Here is a 19,564-nt window from a genome sequence, read left to right as displayed (position 1 = left end):
AATTTACAGAGGCCAAACATTTTCTCCAGGAGGTAAGCACTTGGCGACAGCGGCAAGAAAAAAAAACTGCCTTTCAATGTTCAGAAACCTCAGAGCGGACCTGTACTCATGGTGGGTGGCCATCTGCCTTGACCGGTTGGGTTGATCAACTGAAGGTAATCAAGAATTAGTCTGATAAAAAAAAAAAATGCCACTGGTGTAGAGGTGAGCGTGATAAATGACAAACTGTTCTAAATGGGTGAGCTCATGGATACTACAGTCTAGCAACAGGCTTAAGGGGGTTGCTGTATCTTTTCCCATTTGTCTTCATGTGCACTGATTTACTAAAAGCCAATCAAGAGTGATTTCTTACTCTGACAGGCTGTGTAACCACATCTACACACACATCAGCCAAAAAGCTGCTGAAAATTTTCTATAAAAACAACACAAGATAAAATAAAATAGGAGAAAATATGTTAGTAGCCCGATTTGTTTTTATTTTTATGATTAAACGGTATTGTTTATTAGATTAACTAACTATTACATCTATTGTCTGTCATCCTATCATCATGCATTAATGTTCTTGCCTGTATTAAATAAAACAAAATATTTTTAAAAAGAATGACAAAATAGCCACCGACAAGGGCCAACGGCACAGTACGCACACAGACAACTAAGGTCACACACACTCAAAGACTGAGCATCCAGTGACATCGTCCTCATCATTATTTTTGTCAAAGTTTAGATAAGCTTCCCCCAGAGCTGCAGATGACAATCAAAAAGATATTTCAACATCTAGAATAGTCATCTTATAACTGGTCGTAAATAATATTTTATGTTGTGGCACATCGGACTTGGACTTTTACTCCAGCAGGGGGCGTCCCTCAAACATCCCTCTGACCCCCTGAATGACCCGATGCTTTGTCAGTAAGGGTAGAAAACGAGCTCAATGTTCTGAAAAGATAAACATGACATCGAACCATCTGAGAGGTAAAGTGAGGAAAGATTTTTGGATTCGACTTGGGTTTCAGGTTAAGATAAGGTTGTAAGCAGGATTTGTAAAAGGCAGCCGCCTCACTGTAACTTTGGCTTGTCACATAAGCGCAGCAGCGGAGACAGCGGAGGAACCTTTGAGCAAAAGGAACAACATTAATTCTACAGTGTAGTTTAGGATTAGGCTACGTGTGCTGCATTTAAATTAATCCGAACAAATTGCTTGTTAGCTCTAATTAGTTTTAACCATTTTTTTAAGCGACAGCTTTAATATGTGTAGACACTCGTAATCAGGGTCTTAACAAATTCTGTGAGGTGCGTGTGTGCGTGTGCATATGCGTGCGTGTGTGTGTGTGTGAGTGTAGTTGACTCACTTCGGCTCACAGACCATGCTGATCACACATTGCCGCTGTGGCCCCACATTGGTCCACGTCTGTGCCAGTGCTACAATTGCACTGGCATCAAGTAGTCCATATCCATACGAGTGGCTAACTGCAGAGACAGAGAGAAGGAAAAAAAGGAAACATGAATGTCGGCTTGAGAGCCACATCCTCATTCTCCCAGCTCCAACTTTACAGACCAGCAGTTTCACAGTGTGTGTGCCATTTTAAGCTTTCATGCAAGCCACTTTGTGCTCCAATGGCAATTTAGGTTTATGAGATGTATAACATATTAATGAGCCTCAAAGGCATCAGCAAACTGCAGAGGGCAGAGCAGAACTTGGAAGGAGTTTCTGTACCTTTGCGGCCAACGCCATTGGTTCTCCAGTCATTGGTGAGCAGGTGGGCAGGGTGAGAAGTTCGTACAACCAGATGTTGCATGTCCCTCCAGGTCAGGTTTTTACTGGAACAAGTGTATATGGCAGGCACACACAGACACACACAGCCACATGAAAGAAGGAGACACACACACACACACACACACACACACACACACACACACAGACAGACAGACAGACAGACAGACAGAGGGAAACACATGGTGAGACTCTTAAAAAGTTGAGGCACTCAAACAGATCAAACAGACGTGTCTGACAATCCGTCCCACAGTTGGGGCTTTTCCATACACATGCACTGGCTCGGCTTGACTCAGTTTGACTCAGCACGTCAGCCCAGCACAGCAGGGATTTTGCATTTCCATGACAACAGGGCTACCTGTTGGAGGGTCTGTTTTTAACTTGTGACATGCTTGTCTTGTGCAGTCGTCAATGGAGCAGCTGTAGACACTCTTCCTCATCGCATTATCACGGAATCATCACAAACAAAGCCCTTCTTATTCTGTTACGAACATTTCTTCACAATAAAAGTCCCTCGTTATTTAGTCTTTCACGGCTTTTATAACGAGGCACCACAATCAGGAAATGGTTTTCACAAGCAGGAACTACACATAATTCCCAAAATAGCTATAAGCAAACATGATGGAACAGTATAATACAGCAGATGTCTGAAATTACAAACAGGGACACTGGAGAGAAGCTAACTTCAAACCACAGAGATTGAGTAAGAAGCTACAAAATTACTGGGAGCTAAACACAAAGAGACTTAAAAATCTTATTCTCTCAGGCTTCTTGCACAGATAGGAGTTTAGTATCACAACACACACTTTGAGGAGGTAATGGGGGTGGCTCAATTCGGCCACTAAAACTGATCATTGAAATCTGCACGCTATCTCTGCCCAGTGGCAAATATGAAATAAAGTGAAAACCTTCAAAGTGTTGAGTGCATTTCCCGCCTGCAGCTGTGACAGTTTGAAGGCTCGACAAAAGGCTAAAAGGAGGTCACGCCTGAGTTGAACTCAAAATGTTTTTTATTCTTCTTGTGGATAAAGTAAACTAAAAGCATAGAAGTCTGTCACATTTCTCTCTTGTCTTCTCAAATCCGTTCCTAATCGCATTCTTTTTCCATCACCCAGCTCTGTTTAGCCACGAGGCTAATTACTCATTTTTCAAGACTGTTCTGTGCCGTGTTTGCCCCTCCATTAGTGCTGCCTGACCGGATAAGAGTGATTAGTGCTTACATCAAATTATGCCCCTTATTCTAAACGCACTGCAAAAATCTATCATGCAGAAGGGTTAAAAAGTAATTCATAAAATGGGATAATCAAGCAGAATTGATGCATAAACACGCAGCATGGGCAGTTAAAGCCTGATTTAGTAGAAGAGTGTTACATTTATAATCATGCTTCTAAAGGTCTATGCAAAAAAAGAAAAGTGGAAAAATGTTTTACCTGTTGCTACTAAATGACCAATTTACAGTCAGGAAACTTCAAACCACATGCGAGAAACAGCTATTAGTGGGTAATTAATTCAAACTACTTTGACTTGAATATATGTGCATTTGCTGAAATCTTTCTCTGGAATAATTACTGCTCCCTTCGTTCTGTACAAATTATATTTAATAGTTTTCTCTTGCACTGGATTAAATGATTTTAATCAAGAAAGACAGTGAAATGTGCTGATAGGGAAGGTTAGAATGAGGCTGTACTGCTGACGAGAATTGAAAGGCTTTGGTCAGGCTCAGAAAAAAGGGTGATAAGCACTTACTTGGCCTCAAGGGCGAGGGCGATGATCCCAGCAGCCAGCGGGGCGGAGGCAGAGGTGCCTGTGTGGGAGTCCGTGCATTTTGATTTGAGGTCTGTAGTCACCTAAAGAAGAAGAAAAAAAACACGGCGTGCTTAAATTCGACAGAAATGTATTCTCGAAACATTAACTATTCTTTAAATTCAGTTTGATAACTTTGGTCCATCTCTCACAGCATCCAGGATTTCTTCTATTTAATTCACAAGACACTTCAAGTCATGTCACCTGACAGCTTCACTCAATTCTTTCTACTGTATGAGCTGGAGGCAGAAATCACCCAATGGTCGGAAGAAGCAAAAGCTAAAAAATAAAATAAAAAAAAAAAAAGGCCTCAGCAAGACTCCCTCGAACAGCTACGAAATCAAAGCGGGGAAATGGTATAACTTATTCTCACCCTCTCGACTAGCAGTGAGGTGTCTTTGAGCGAAACTCTTTTTAGATCGAGCTGCTCTAGTGGAGATCTCCTCAGCAGCCCTCAGCAGAAGGATGTGGTTCTACTGGGCAGCTCCCGGGAGTGAATTTCTGCAGCTGCATGAATGCATAGTGAGGCGGTGCAGAACCGGCATGTTTGTGCACATCAAAACCCATCATGGGGAGGATAAAGGTTACAAAACACTGCCTTGCGAAAGGCCCCCAGCTACCCACAGTATAATCCTAATGGGAAGGTGAATATATGTATCCGATTAAAACTTCAAAACTGCGCTCTGTGCTGACCAATGCAGAGCTTCCAGAAACTGATCTTTTTTATGGACTAAACAGAATATTAAATGCACTGGCAGAACTGACTTTAATGGTCCAATTACATATTCAGGAGATTCCCATATCCCTCACTTTAAATTGAAAGAGAGGCGTGATTTGAGTGTAACACAATTTGTGCATATATTTTTTTCAAATCAGAAACTGAAAGAATTAAGATATTCATTCCTGCACAACCCCAGAGGTTCCACCCTCTCTCTTCTTCTCCATCTCTTCATTCTCAGGATCATGAGTGACAGAACAATTAAGTGAGTACAGCACTGGAGCATTAAGGGACCAGCCACATGTCACGGAGATGTCATAAGCTGTCCGTCCAGTTGGCCTGGCTGCTCGAAGCTATGCCCGAGAAAATAAAAAGATGTGTGTGTGTGTGTGTGTGTGTGTGTGTGTGCGCGTGTTTGAGTTTATGAGGAGAATATAAAGCAGCAACAGATGGAGTTTCAGCCGTTCACTATTCGTAATAATTTTAATGGCCCAAGACGGGATGAATGGTAGAGAAGAAGAAGAAAAAAAAAAAGAAGAAGTCGTGCTGTAGTTCAGACAACAGGTTCAGAAAAAAGCTGCAGAGCCAAATGCTACATATGAGACAATTACTCAATTTGTCCCACTGAGATTAAAAAAACCTCATCAGCAACTATTTTGATAATCAGTTAATCATTAGAATTGTTTTTTTATAAAGCAAAAATGGCAAATAAAAATCCACGACTCCAGCTTCCCAATAGTGAAATATCTCCTGGTTTTCCTCGTCTTCTGTGACATTAAGCCGAATCTTTGGGTTTTGGAGGGATGGTTTAACAAAACCAAAACATTTAAAGCATCAGTTTGAATCAGAATCAGTGGATGAATTGGTGGATGAATTGAAAATTAAGACCACTGTATGATCAAATCACGTTCCCAAATGGGCTATAGACATAGAAAATGCAACTAAAAGGATAAATTAGGGTTAGGGTTAGATTAGCATTATCTATAGCAACCTGTTTGGTTTTTATTTATAAACATTGCTCACTAAATGTTCAATTTCATACTTGGAATACTGATTGCTTATTCTTATGATCATTATTACCTCAGTTAAGGAGGTTATTTTGCCTGTGTCTTTTTGTTGGTTTGTTTGTCAGCAGGTTTACATAAAGACTGCTGAACAGATTTCCATGACACTTGGATGGAGGATGGGTCCCTGCCCAGAATAGACTCTATAAACTTTTGGTGCTTATCACAGTAAAGCGATAGATCCAGGGATTTTTCATCATTAAGAGAAAAGATTCCTCTTTTTTGACATTCTCTTTAATTTCTATGGGATCTTGATGGAAAAAACAGGCATATTATGGTGGCTGTAATCTATGACTGAGTACATTGTGATTAAGATCAGGTGATCTTAAATTATAGTTAAGCAGTTATGGGTTGTTTGAAATTTAGAGTGATACAGGGCTATCGAGTTTGATATTGGATTAGGCTTGATTGAATTAAAGGGGACTGTTGGGCCTTGACGGATGTGTGTACTGTACTGAGGGCCATTCTCGCTGATGATTTCTGTTGCATGTAGAAATATAATTGTCACATGAATTCAATAAGAAAGCTCCACAGTGCACCTTTAATGAATCAGAACTGTTGCTGCTAATTTTACTAATTGATTAATCACTTATTATAACAGACTGGAAAAACAATAGAATGAAAAAGCAAAAGGAGAGGAAGAGAAGGCGAGAAGAGACACTTGATGCAACTACTACTCACTATCTGTTTCTCGTTTAGGTTCCCCGAGCTGTAGGTAGTGGCAAGAGTGGAAGAGCACGCCTCGCTGTACCAGGGGACGTTGCCGTTCTGGGTGGAGCTGCTGATGGACAGGGTGTAGATGCTGTTTGTGTAGCCGTCGCAGTTGCAGCTGTCCTTCTCCCTCCCGCCGTTCCCAGAAGCCCACACAAAGATGGAGCCCAAACCATTACGACCCTGGAGAAGGTGGAGTGCGGTCAGACATATGGAAACGGACGGCCAGAGACTCTTTCATTCTCTCATTCAAGCTGTTGGTCTTCGGATCAAAATCTCATTCAATCTCTAAAAGAAGTCCCAATTATGGGAGGGCAAATTAATCTCAGGGCTCATTTATAAACGGGTCCATTAAAACACAGCATACATCACTGAAGCTGGTGTGGTCAGTCAGTAAATTATAAAGAGCCAAATATCTTATGACAGCAATGCAATACAAAAAGGCAGTACATGACAACAGCTCATTGGGATAAATCATCCAACCTCTCAGGCTTTGAAGTGCAATAATTTTCATCTAAGAGCCGCTTTATTGTATTGAGTGGACCCGTCTCTCTCTGCATTGATCAAACCCGGCTATGCACCACCCACACTGCCATCTGACAGCGCTGTCACTGTGGCAATTATCTTAGTAGTCAGTGTCAGTGGTTCCAATCAGCTTTATAGCACATGCCTTGAATCCTGCCGCTCTATAACAAGAGTCACTGTTAGCTGGATGGATGTGTTTATTCATGGAGTGCAGATGTAAGAGCCTCGGGTGTGATCTGTATGCTTATTAATCTCTTGACTTGTTCATTTTACATATCTGACACCGTCTCATGCATTAAAACAAGTGCTGCTATCAACAACAGGGCTGGTTACAAGGCGGCACGGCCCTTTTTTTGTTTAATATTCCGATTGCCATGCTGTCAGATGCTGACAGGCTTGTTTTCAAAATTACCCCCCTTCAAAAAGAAACTCTTTGACTGTTATACGCATATAGTGAAGAATTTGTTTGGGAGCATTTGATTAGGAATGCTTGTCAAGCCATCAAAAGCTCCAGTAACTGCTTGATTGGATTTTATAAAAACAACTTTGATTTTTCTTAAAAACACTTCAGACCTCATGCCAAATGAATGAAAAGGTTGAGAGATAAAAGATGAGCTGGCAGTTTAAGAAGCGTCCTTCAGCTAACAATGAATATATTAAAAATAAAAAACTTAATTTCTGTCAGTGCTGCTTCTATTCATTTTGCAAGATGTTTCTCCCTGGAGGCTTTTTAGAGGACATTCCCTTCCATTCCTAATTGTCAGGGTCAAAAGCCGCTTTGTTCTTCCTGCTTGTGTCCTCTCATGCTTGAACAGTTCAATTACTGTCTGCTGAAAGGAAGCCACACACAGGCAGCAAATATTTTCTATCTCACAAACACTCACACATATACACACCTCTGTAACTCCACGCAAGAAGGCTTCTTTGGCCAGTTTGGCAGGTCCATCCACAGTTTTGCCGTCATCCTCTGGGCCCCAGCTGGCGCTGTAAATGTCGATATGTTGAGGATTTAGACTGAGAGACTGGGCCTCCACCATGTCGGTCACCTCACCGTCCAGCATGCGCACACCTGTACCCACACAAATGCACACACAGACAGTCATCAGACACATAACAGAAAGGCTTACCAAGAACTGAAATACCATTTATATGATAATAAAAGGTTAATTGCCTTGTAATTGCATTCAGTGTTGCATTGTAAAGATAGTTATTCACTTTTGGTTTTAATATTGTTGCTGATCGGTGTACTGTGTAAAGGCCTTTGCACACCAAGTCTGTTTCTTCTGTCTGAAATTGCTGCAGGTTATAAAATAATTATGTTGTGTCATCATGTTCACACACCACCTCCAAACAGGCTTTCAGAACAGGCTTGATTTTCAGCTGGGTTTTTTTGCATCCTTTCCAGATGTGATGTGCGTTTGTGTCACTACTCCCTGCCTAAATGCACTGCCAGTCATAGTTCAGGAGTTCGGGGCTCTTGGTGCATTTCTTTCTAATGTGGTTCCAGTATAGTTTACAGCCTATCAATCTGGACCACTTACGTCCTGAAATACACCTGGAAGTGGTCGGGATAATTCTACAACTCCTTTTGTAGCAGGTGGAACTTTCCTTGCTCTTGTTTTCAGGATTGGATGGAACCTAGTAGGCTATTGTCTCTCAGGAAATAGGACCACTTAATCGTCTCATTGATTCGCATTGAATGGAATAATTAACACATTGGACTCATTGGACTGTGCAAGGTATTTCTGGCAATAACGTTTTTTATCCGATGATTAATTAAAAAACGCAGACAAAAAAAAATAACTCTGTGACTGTAACTGTGTGCAAATGCCTTAAATCTGTAAATATTCGGTTCAGATGAATGATATTCATATTGCCCAAAATCACAATCTCACTGCCTCAGTGGGCATTACAATCTGCACATTGAGCGACATCCTCCGTCCTTGGACCCTCTATTTGAGTGAGGAAAAACCTGACATATTGAAAGAAATATGGTTGTGTTCAAGCAGTAGTAGTACTGAGTAGTCAAGAAATATTGTTGTTTATTGTGAGTCTACATAAACAATGTCCATGATTCCTTAAAAAGGAACTCCATCACTTGTACAAATCAAAGTCTTCAAATGTATAAAAAAATGTTGAAAAACAAATAAAATTGCAGTATAAAGCAGGGCCGAGGCTAGAGGCTACATTAGCTGCTACTAGCACAGCACACCCAAATCTGTGATTTAAGTGTCCCCAGTGGGGTCGCACTGTCGTTAATGTAGGCGTCATATTTTAACAAGGAAGAGGAATGTGTGGAATAAAAAAGATGATATCACTGGATCTGCTGCATTGATCTTTTAAACGACCATTATAAATGCAGTTTTATAGCAGCCTGATGCTAAATCAGTATTCCCTTTTACCACTAAAAAGTATTTCAGTGAAACATTCAAATTCATATACTGCAGGCTGCAGAGCTTGGCTCATACCGTTGTAGCTCTGTAGGTTTTGCCGACTGTGTGCTCTTGTTCAGCAAAGTTTGACATGTGTATGGACAAAGCAATGCTGTTGCATTGTTTGACTTGCATATTTGCGCAACTGTTTGCACTGCTGTACCTCATCTGTGTGTATTTGTACAGCTTTTGCGGCACAAGCTGCTTTTGTTCATTATTTGTAAATCCATTATGACACTAAATCAACTTTATCTGTGTAGATTTGCTTTGGTGCTTGAGGCATTTTGAAAAAAAAAAAAAAAAAAAAGACAAAAGAAATGGAATGAGATCAATTGCATCGTAGGAGGAACTGCATCAGATAAAGTAACAGAAAACATTCATTGTCTTCTGCTACCTGTTAGAGTGTGCACTGAATCAGACTTGCTCCTATTTTAAGAGAAGTGGACACCTCAGCCAGTGTTTAATAGCAGGTTTCAACCATGTTTCACTTTTAAGATATTTAAAGTGATCTTTAGTTAAGTGCTGGACAAGAGATAAAATATTATCAAACACAAAACAATGCAGGAGGATCATACAGGGAGTGTGGAGGTCTTCCTAACCTATTATTTCTGCTTCATGTTCAGAAGGTTTTCTGGCAGCATAACTCTTTATCTCAACAACACTCCTCCACAAAAAAGTGGTGAGAAAAGACACCTAAAAAACAAACTAATTTCCCCCTTTGATGCGTTTCAGGTCAGGTTGCTCAATGCTGCTCTATATGGGTTAAAGCAACCAAGCACTGACTCTTTGAAGTCCTCGAAAAGCATCAAACAGGCACTGAGCTGCGAGTGTTTCCATGGCAGCCTGCACTTCCGTGATTCGCTGAGGACTGGAGACTTGAGAATCTCAAGTCCCCATCCCAAAATACCCCACAAACCCGAGACTCAGGTTCATAACACGTCAAGGTTCCATCGGTTTTTGGTTTAATGCACAGCACAGTATCATAAACCTGTCAATGTTAAGAGCTATGAATGGCAATTTAACTGCCACATCGCATTAAGATATTTTATCTTTAACAAATGAAAAAAGTTAGAACAACTGCTAGATGTGGTGCACCCTTGATAAGAATGTTTTAACAATAATAATCAAGAAATCAAAGCTTATTTTTAAGGGACAGTTGATGAAAAGATTGACACCAATAAAATCTGTTGGTAATTATTAAACTGCAGGCAGTAAGGTCAGCTTAGTTTAGCATTGTAACTGGAAACAGGGGGAAATAGCTAGCCCTGCTCTGTCAAAATTAGAGCCTGTCTGATAAATATACATATTGGCCTATATTATTAGCCAATATTGGCCAATCACAGATACATATGTGCCAATATTTTTACAGAACAGTATGTAGGAAAAGATGCGTGTGGTCCATTTATGATTATAAAATTCAAAGAGAAGTTCACTGTCTTGGTGAACTGATTTCATTTTGGACAATAGCATTTATTGTTTAACTGAAATATCCTGTCTCTATTACGTACGCACCTTCGTCACAAGTATTTGAGATAAACATTTTGATCAATATCGGCCCCAAAAATCCATTATTAGTTGGGCTCTAGTCCAAATGTAACAAAACACCTCTAAAGCTCAGTAATCATTAACCCATTGGATCTAGTTTGTTTTGTTTATTAAAAACAGAAGTGTAAAACTAATTAGATGTGGTTTTAAATGAAGCTGTATATTCTTCTATAATAGAAAGATCTGAGAGTAGTGTTGTTCTTCAAAATTAACTCTTGGCAAGAAGGCCAAGAAGAATATTATTTGTTTGGACTGTTCGTTTAAATACCACCTGCATGTTGACTGAAACAAACTGCTGCAGGGAGAGGCACTAAATGAAACAAAGGGAAATTAATATTTCTGACACCCAGTGCTTGAGTTTTTTTTTGTATTTTTGTAGAAAAAGAAGGTTTTTTGGTTCACCTAAGGGACTTTTTTTTACTTCAGACAAACTTGTGAATATCTGAAGATCTAAGCCAGCCGATATGTGTTTCAAGCTACCCTGGAAATATTTCAAAGACAAGTCTCCTGGCTGAATAATGAGCTACAATACAGCAGGTGGCACGGGGGCAACTGGGTAAATGAGAAGTCACAGAAGCATTTGCACTGCTCCATCTGCACTCGTTCCAATATATTCTCCCTGGCCATCAAAATGAATGAGCTGGACCTGATGCTCTGGCTTCAGGGCCCCTGACTATTGTTTCCGATGTTTTGGAGAAACCCATTCGTCTGTCAGGCTTCACATTGTTTAAAGCTATTGAAGGACTCGCACCATCTGGACTTGCTGTTTATGCATTAGTTTAATGTTCAGTGAATGTTTGGTAAGTTTTGGGCAAAATGTTATACCTGAAACTGACAAAGCTTGAAATTAATTTTTGAGCAAGAGAACTACCCAGTGTATTTTAGTGTAGTGTACTGTTATCAGGGTTACAAATCTTATCCAAGTCTTCGTATTTTGATATGTGACGGTAATCTCAAAGGCTACAAAAAGGTTGGATTCTGACTGAAATGTTTATCTTTGTAAAGCAAGCAGTGCCACAGAAATTGCACTTCTTTCTCTTCGCTTTCTTTACCCAACCTTCACGTTCTCAAGGTAACGTGGAAGAGCAAACCAAAACATGTAGCTTCTAGATTTTGTTACTTTATTTTCTGATTACGCTGATGGAAAAGAGCCTTCAGTGTGGATGGAAGCGTATGTGTAGGTTTTCCACAACACCGGGCCGCCTCCTGCTCCACCTACATGACCACACACAGCCAACTGGTTATGATAGAAAGGCTGAATGCCATGTGGTATATTCCCACTTGCCATCTGGACCGATCATAAAGAGTGCAGTTATGGCACTATACTGACGGGTTTAAACTTTATGAGAGCAGGACAGAGGCAGGAGGCTTTGGAGATAAGCAGGGAGGTAATGAGAGAGGATATAAAGGACAGTTAAAAGGACTGTACATTGTTATGCTACATCCTACATCCTCAGCACAGATCACAAATGTAAAACACATGCACACAAGTCACAGCAATGTGACCATACCAGCAACTTTAATCTTGAGAGCCAGCTTCAGGTCGGCTCAATGCGAAACTCAAGAAAATAAATTGTTTACAATGAAAAATCTATACAACATTTATACAATACAGCTTTCTTGATTTAATATCAAACAGCCCCCGAGGCTTCTTTTGAAGAATGGGAACAGAAAGTAGAAAAACTGCTCCCTCCCTGAAGGCAGAAGCGAAAAAACCCATCAGGGTGCAAAAATCTTTTTAAGAACAGACAAATTCATATTTCACAATATTTTGCCTCTCTCAGACAGACAATCTTCTTGGCACATTCTGCTGTGTGTTTGTCTCTGATGCAGACAAATATTCTTAAATAATAATAATCTTTCATGATTAATCCATGATGTTTGCAAACAACGGTGCCATAAATGTGGCACCGCAGGCAAACATCTGTAAGACTGTTCCTCTGAATCTGTGTCTCATCTGTTGAGTCAATTTAATCCAAGACACGAGAACAGCGTGCTCAAGCGACTGATAAAAAATAAATCACGTTTAAGTTCATCTGTGCTACAACTCTTTCTCAGTTTCCCATCTCACTTATCAGCACTGCACCTTAATGGATTATCCAGTGAGAAAATAGTTTGAAAACATGAGGCAAATCCTCCCTTTTGAGACACTTCAACCAAAAAAGGTTTGGGCATTTTCCTTGAAAAACGACAGGCAAATAAATTGATTACCACAAGTATCACAGGTTGCCAGTAAATTTTCTGTGAAAAGACTAATTACAGCTTACTTTCATCTGACACAATTTATTTAAGTATTTAGTATTTACTTCATTGGAGTTTGGACTCTCTGAAATACGAACAGGGGTAGGTATGACTCTGCAACACACTGCAAGCACATAAAGGTTGTAACAGATTCTGGGTGATGAAATTTCATTGGCCACAGTGACACAAGTATCAAGCAAGTGTCGCATGAGTACAGGGGGGGGGGGGCAACATCGCAGCAGGGTGTCAAAGAGCCGCTGCCAAACGTGTATTCTGATGATCCAACTTCGGCTTGTCTGTGACATGGCTACAGAAAAAAATCGGAAAGTGGGCGTTTTGCCTTCAACAAACTACAAAGACTCACGAGGCCCCCCTCTATCTTTTACTTTTACCTCTTTAGAGACGCCACCAGCACAACCATGTCTCTGAAAACAGTTTATTAAGTACATCTGTGCAATCTAATGCAGCCCAGAGCAGCAGCTCTGGAATAAACCCTTTCCTCGTGGAGCTCGTAATGCTTTTCGTCAAAGAAGTGTTAATTCATCATACTTAGTTTTTATGGTTGTAGCTACACGTTGAGGTGGTTTTGTACTTGACTGTGTATTGAAACGAGCGTCATATATGTCGTATCAGCAGATACTTAGGGAACGGAACATTAGAAGTGAGTTCGATCAGCCATTTTGCTTTTACTTGTATACGAGCTGAGAACAGTAAATGTGACAGTAAGGTAACATAGATTTCAAGCTACAGCATCGAACCATTTCATGAACCGCATATCACTGTGACTACTGTAAATCCATGCAAAACTGACACATTTACAGTGAATTGGCAATGCACATCACAACTGTGGAGATGCTCAGAAAGATTCAGTGGCATGCTGTGCCTGGGAAATGGACTAAAAATAACACCAGCACTGTAGAACATGTACTTCAGCTATTCTGGCAGTCAAAAAGGGATGAAACCAAGACTGTGAGAACAAATCAATTCCTATTTTTATTTGACTGTACCTCCAATCTTGGCATTGTAGGCCACGCCGACTCCACAGATCCCGTTGTTGGCTACCGCGGCCACCTCTCCTGCACATCGTGTTCCATGCCTGAAAAGGAGGAAGAATGAGAAAGAGAGGAATGTTTCAGGGAAACTTCTTATCCTTGTAAGTGTCATTTACTTAATGACGCAGCACTTTGCTGTATATATGCGCACAGGTAGTGTACATGTCTATAAATGCTCGCTTGTAGAAGAATGCGTTCCCTTGAGCTGTAGACTGAGACAAAACAAACTCATGCAGACAAGTTCTTTGCTTTGACTCTTTTTTTAAAAAAATCTTAGTTGTCCAAAAGGTAAAAATCTTGCCAAAGAGTGACCACCGTACATTATCTAATTTTGGACTGCCTGCACGGCCTGAATCATGTCAAGGGAAAAGGGGTAATAAGATGACATACTACCATCACACGGAGGAATAAATTGTGAATTAGATTTGCCGTTTTCACAATGGCTCCTTCACTGAGCCTGAGCCTCTGTAGTAAGATCTAGCTCTAGGCACCACAGTGTAGAGATCCAAGAAGCTGCTATAGAGGAGCTGATCATCACATTCCAGTCAGGTGCATCCCCCTGGTCTGCCAGATGGATATGCACTCTTAACGCCCTTCAAACGGTGATGCAATCCCGCCAGAGTAGAGCCATTCCCAGACAGGAATGCTGGAGCCTGGGCAACACTGTGCCACCAGGAAAAAACAGGAAGCAGCAGACATTCACTGCTGACTACACTATCTACAACCGCAGGCTTCCATGATGGCAGACAATCACAAGAATCAAAACACAAGCAGTAGATGTTCTTCCCTGACACATAAGAATATATCTGCTGTAGAGCTGCAATGATTTGTCAATCGAAGGAAAATTAGTTGTCAACTATTTTGACACATTGCTTTCATTTTTCAAGCTGGATGTCAAACATTTGCTGGTTCGAGCTTCTTAAATATAAGGACTTGCTGCTTTTCTTTGTTCTTTTACAATAGTATATCAAAGGTCTTTGTGTTATGGACTGCTGGATGGACAAAAGAGGCTATTCAAAGACGTTATTTCGACTGGGAAATTGTGATTTTTTCACAATCAATCGTGAAAATGATAAGAAGATTTATTGTTCCTCATGCAACTTTCGCCACTAGGGGGACCTCTATGAAAACAAAACATGAAGTGACTCAGGTAGACATGCTCACACACAAGGTGGTTCTGGAGTATTTTCAATTTAAGTTTACTCTTGTTAGCCGCCTTCCGAAACCACTGGGTAGTAACAGCGACCTGATGAATCACACCGTTACCTTGAGTAAACATGTTGGAAACATTTAGAATACATAAGTACACAATTCAACTAAATATATAACAAAGACGTAGTAATCTCCAGTTCAAATTTCCTACAATGGAGACATCAGAGGTCACAGAGGCCGGAACCTTTTTTTTTTTGACTAACTAATTCCAATAGTCCTCAAGACTTCTGCTTTCATGAACAGATATAATGACAAAAGGTCAGAATATTGTAATTCATCTGCTGGCACCAGAGATCTCTTTAGACATAGTGAAGGGCAGAGAGAGCGGATGTTAATGGCCAGCCGCAGTCGACACTGTGTCTCTAATGTGTCACAATATGTCAGTCAAACGGAAACAGACGCTACACAGACAAACATCCGGGTAATAAAAACATCTGCAAAAGTAAACACACAAATGTCATCTGGACAATTTTCCCGAGAACTTTATCGCTACATTCCTGGAAGTGACTAATGTGTTGACTTTGGAGTCATTATGTCCTCCAGGATCCGTGTTTGTGATGCAGCTGATAATCAGGAGTAGCTCAGGTGTCTGTGGTGGGATGCCGGGCATGCACAGGCTTATACCCCCACTGTTCGACTAAGCCTTCTTCCAAACCTTCCTTTGACACATTCATTACAGTCACTTACACGGTAGACTGCTTCACAGCATACAAATGCTGTTACAGGGGTAAAGCGCTTGGTTTCTGAATCTGATTATGCAAGAACTTCTTGCATAATCAGGTTTTTAGCAGTGAGTTTCCAGGGAGTGATAAAATGGATACAAGAAGATATCCTTTTACTGCTCCCACTCACTATTCGGGTCAATAAGAATGTGAAGAAGAGTGCATCAACGGGTCACACACTTGTGAAATCTTCTTGTGAAAGCAGCCTGCTCCCTGCTACTTATTTAACTTGACTTACACGAGTTTAACCAAAGGCATTATCATTAGACTATCGATTAGCAAGTGGTGAGCAGAACTGCTCTGTGAGTCCAGTCACCAACGTTTAGTCCAGCAAACGACGTAAAGGGTCAAACGTTATTGTAAAATATAATGTCTAGACTGAACCAACCTAATGGTGTCTCTCACAAGAGTGAGCTACAACACAAAATGTGCCCAAAAAAAACTGTAAAAAAAAAAACTGTCAACTGTAAAAAAAAAAATTGTTTATTAATCTTTTTCAAGATTTTTTTTCAAGGTAATAAATGTATATAAAAATAAATGTGCTAAAAATGTCCACCAGACAAATAAGAGTCACCCGCAATGATGTCCCTGAGGATCTATAATAAAGGCTGGCATGAAATTAAATGAAATAAAATTCAAATTAAAATGTGTAGAACTCAATCGATACCCATTTTTGGGGCAGGGTGCCGACACCAATATTACAGAGTAAAGAAATTCTGATGAACTAAAAAAAACATTTCCTACTGGTATAACATATACACTGACATGGTTTCATCTGTGATAGGCAAAACAATATATCTGTCGGACTCCAAAAAGGAGATATGACGAAGCACGATGTGAGCACTACAGCAGCAGTACAAAATAACTTCCCCAAAATGTGCAGTATGTTGGACATTTAATCTTTAATAAGACTTTATTCATCCCAGAAACATTACGTGCACACATACGCACACAATTTGCAGCCATTAAAATGGTTCATTTAACATACTGTAGTATTAAAAATGGCTCCCATGGTTAAGATCTTAATAGTTTATGGCCCAAATCCCCATTTGTGGAATTATACCGCAGTTAATTAGAAACCTTGACTCTGTGAGTTCATCTGTCAACAGGATGATCAGTCACAATGAGATGCCTGAGGGAGCCACCAGTCCTCTAACAACGAGGGCAAGGCATAACTGAGGGTCTGTATGAACACTGTTCTACTGATCTGATGTCCCGACGAGAGCAACATCACATGAACCCAAACCTGGATCCATCCTCGGGGCCAAGGATTTAGAGAGGAGGCTAAATGAGGTAACAGCACGTTGTAGAAGATCATCACAGGAAGTGTAACCACATCCAGACATTGTATGCAGGAACAAAGAGCTTCCTGTCACTACAAGTACAGCATTGTTCAATCAGTTGTTAACAAGTCACAGATTAATTATCAGTGCTGTATTATGTACCTAGCACATTGACTCAGACTCTCAGAGAACATCTTCACTCTCAACTGCTCCCACTTCTTAAGACATACAATGATTATCCATTCTGATGCTGTGAACCTAAACATTTTAAATGAGCATTGCACAACTATCCGAATCAACTCAAGCGAGCTGCTGTGGCTGAGTCAAGTACTCGGATACCACGGCAGGTTAAGCAACAAGAGATGTTTGTCCCTAAAACAAAACAAACATTGTGGGACTTTACACTTGGTAGTTTTGTTAGCTTGTGATGGCCTATTTGTTATAAAGCTCAGATATGTTGGTTATGAATAGTTATACAGTATATAAAAAATGTTTAAGCAAATTTTAACTTTTGCTTTAAAGAACTTTTTGTATCGCCATCATCATCTTAGAGTTATTAATCTTACAAATGCATACATTACCTCATCACTATGGATCCTACTAACAGCTGTTGTGTCTTTATTTTACTCACTCACAAAACAAATGAATACGCTCGTCAGATCAAGCAAGATCGGACCTGATAATTCCCATACTGCTTTTGTCCACAGGAGCCGCCGGACCAACATAAAAACGAAACTTCCTTGTTGCAGCTTTGAGCAAATGTAATTTTTTTTTTTTTTTTTTACATAATTGCAATAACACTGTAAAGCAGCTATTAATTCATCACATGCTCCTTCACTCTGTCTTAATTAATCAAACTTGACACACTCATGTCTACACACACACACACACACACACACACACACTAGTAGTAGTACACTAATAGAGTGAATACTCCACCAGTCTAATTTAAACGATTTTCCAGCGAACCAAAACAACTCAATGAAGCAGCAGTCAATTAGTACGGGTGTCTGCCACATTACCAGCATAATGCAAACTGTCCACTTAAAGACTTAAGTGGCAAATACCTGTTAGTCTTTATCTCAACATCTGCTTTTTATTTAAAACCCTTTCCCCGCCTTCACTAAGCCTTCTCAACACAATCTTGATTGAAAAAGTCACTTCTTGGCAGATGGAACAAGAGAATCTCTGAGAACTTTAAAGACACCCTTTGTATGTGATACATTGTGCAATAACCCTGCATTCTCGCTTCATACGTAATGGTGATAATAGGAGATTATGGTGAACAAAGAGCAATTTCAGCAAAGTCTTGTTCTGATTACAGCCAGAAACCCCCATGGCAGATCCTACACACAGAACCTCACTCAGGTTACAGTGGACTACAGTTGGCTGCAGGCCCGAGGCCAAAAACATGATCAGTATTCATACTCACAGCTGAAAGAACTATTATCACTGCAAAGCTTTAACTGTCTTACTCTGGAGACGTCTTAAGAGACATGCTATTGCCATACAGATGTATCCAAACTGTGTCTGTGTGTGTAGTGCAAAGATGGGAAAAGTGTCGATCCGAACCTGCACTACCAAAAAAAAAGAAAAATGGCACAATAGCAGCTTTTTGGCTTGTTGTATCTGCCACTGACTCTGCAGGATGTCTTTTGCTGCTTAAAAACACAGCAATCCTCTGGGTGCCACATGTCTGACAAGTTCTACATTTAGCCCCTGCAGTTTGTGATGCATACCACTGCATGAGAACAAGAGATAAAAATGACCAAAATTAATAACATAAATTACAAAAAATTGTAGTCTAAGATGTGAAATGCAAGCCCAACTTTTCACCATATTCAAATTCTGCAATTTAATTCACTTTCGCTCTTGTATCGTCATAATTACTTTTATTTTATTTTATTTTTTTAAACAACACTGATGGTCTCACAGTCGTGGATAGCGTCAGTTGCTGTTCATTAGTCCCCGGGCTGCACTGAACCTCAAAGGTAAATCCGCACAACTGTTTTCGCTCTGCTCATTCTTAAGTCTGCTAATGGTTCTGCCAGTTTACTAATGAGCTGGCCTTCAGGACAAAAGGTCTGGCAATGTTTATAGAGCATGTTAAAGAGGAGGGAGATGAAGAAAATGTCTAGAGAGAGATTAATGCAGGTTCTGGTGAAAATTAATCAACCTGCTGTTGGCAGTTCTGTTAAATATGTCCCTTCATCCATCGCTATACATTAAATGTGTCTGAATTTAAATGCGCAATCAGTCTGCTGCATCATAATGAAAATGTTTTGCATGTATATTGCAGATGTTGAATAAAGTGATTTTGACATTACTCTGTGAGCTAGCTTTGCTCTTCATCAAAGGGCAATAAGCTGAGTTTCTCTTGTCAAAAAAATGCCTGTTTAAAACTGAAAAAGCACATTTGGAAACCATCCTGATAGGAGTCAGAGGAAACTTTGGAATAAGAAACATCTAGATCACATGCCGTCTTAGA

At 40.2% G+C, this 19,564-nt stretch overlaps 1 protein-coding gene across 2 annotated transcripts in view; it reads right to left on the bottom strand.

Annotated features, from left to right (window-relative positions):
* Positions 1-19,564, bottom strand: part of furina (furin (paired basic amino acid cleaving enzyme) a) — a 94,326-nt gene that overhangs the window by 13,027 nt on the left and 61,735 nt on the right. For both annotated transcript variants that reach the window (XM_030414093.1, XM_030414095.1), the window contains exons 7-12: positions 13,815-13,903; positions 7,486-7,658; positions 6,035-6,247; positions 3,515-3,615; positions 1,712-1,815; positions 1,347-1,464 (exon numbers count right to left, since the gene is read on the bottom strand). In XM_030414093.1, the coding sequence (XP_030269953.1) occupies positions 1,347-1,464; positions 1,712-1,815; positions 3,515-3,615; positions 6,035-6,247; positions 7,486-7,658; positions 13,815-13,903 (798 nt within the window). The remainder of the gene's footprint in view (positions 1-1,346; positions 1,465-1,711; positions 1,816-3,514; positions 3,616-6,034; positions 6,248-7,485; positions 7,659-13,814; positions 13,904-19,564) is intronic.

Source organism: Sparus aurata, chromosome 4, assembly GCF_900880675.1.
Source record: "Sparus aurata chromosome 4, fSpaAur1.1, whole genome shotgun sequence".
Lineage (NCBI taxonomy): Eukaryota > Metazoa > Chordata > Actinopteri > Spariformes > Sparidae > Sparus > Sparus aurata.
Note: the sequence above shows the minus strand (reverse complement) of the source record. Positions and strands in the feature narration are given on the sequence as shown.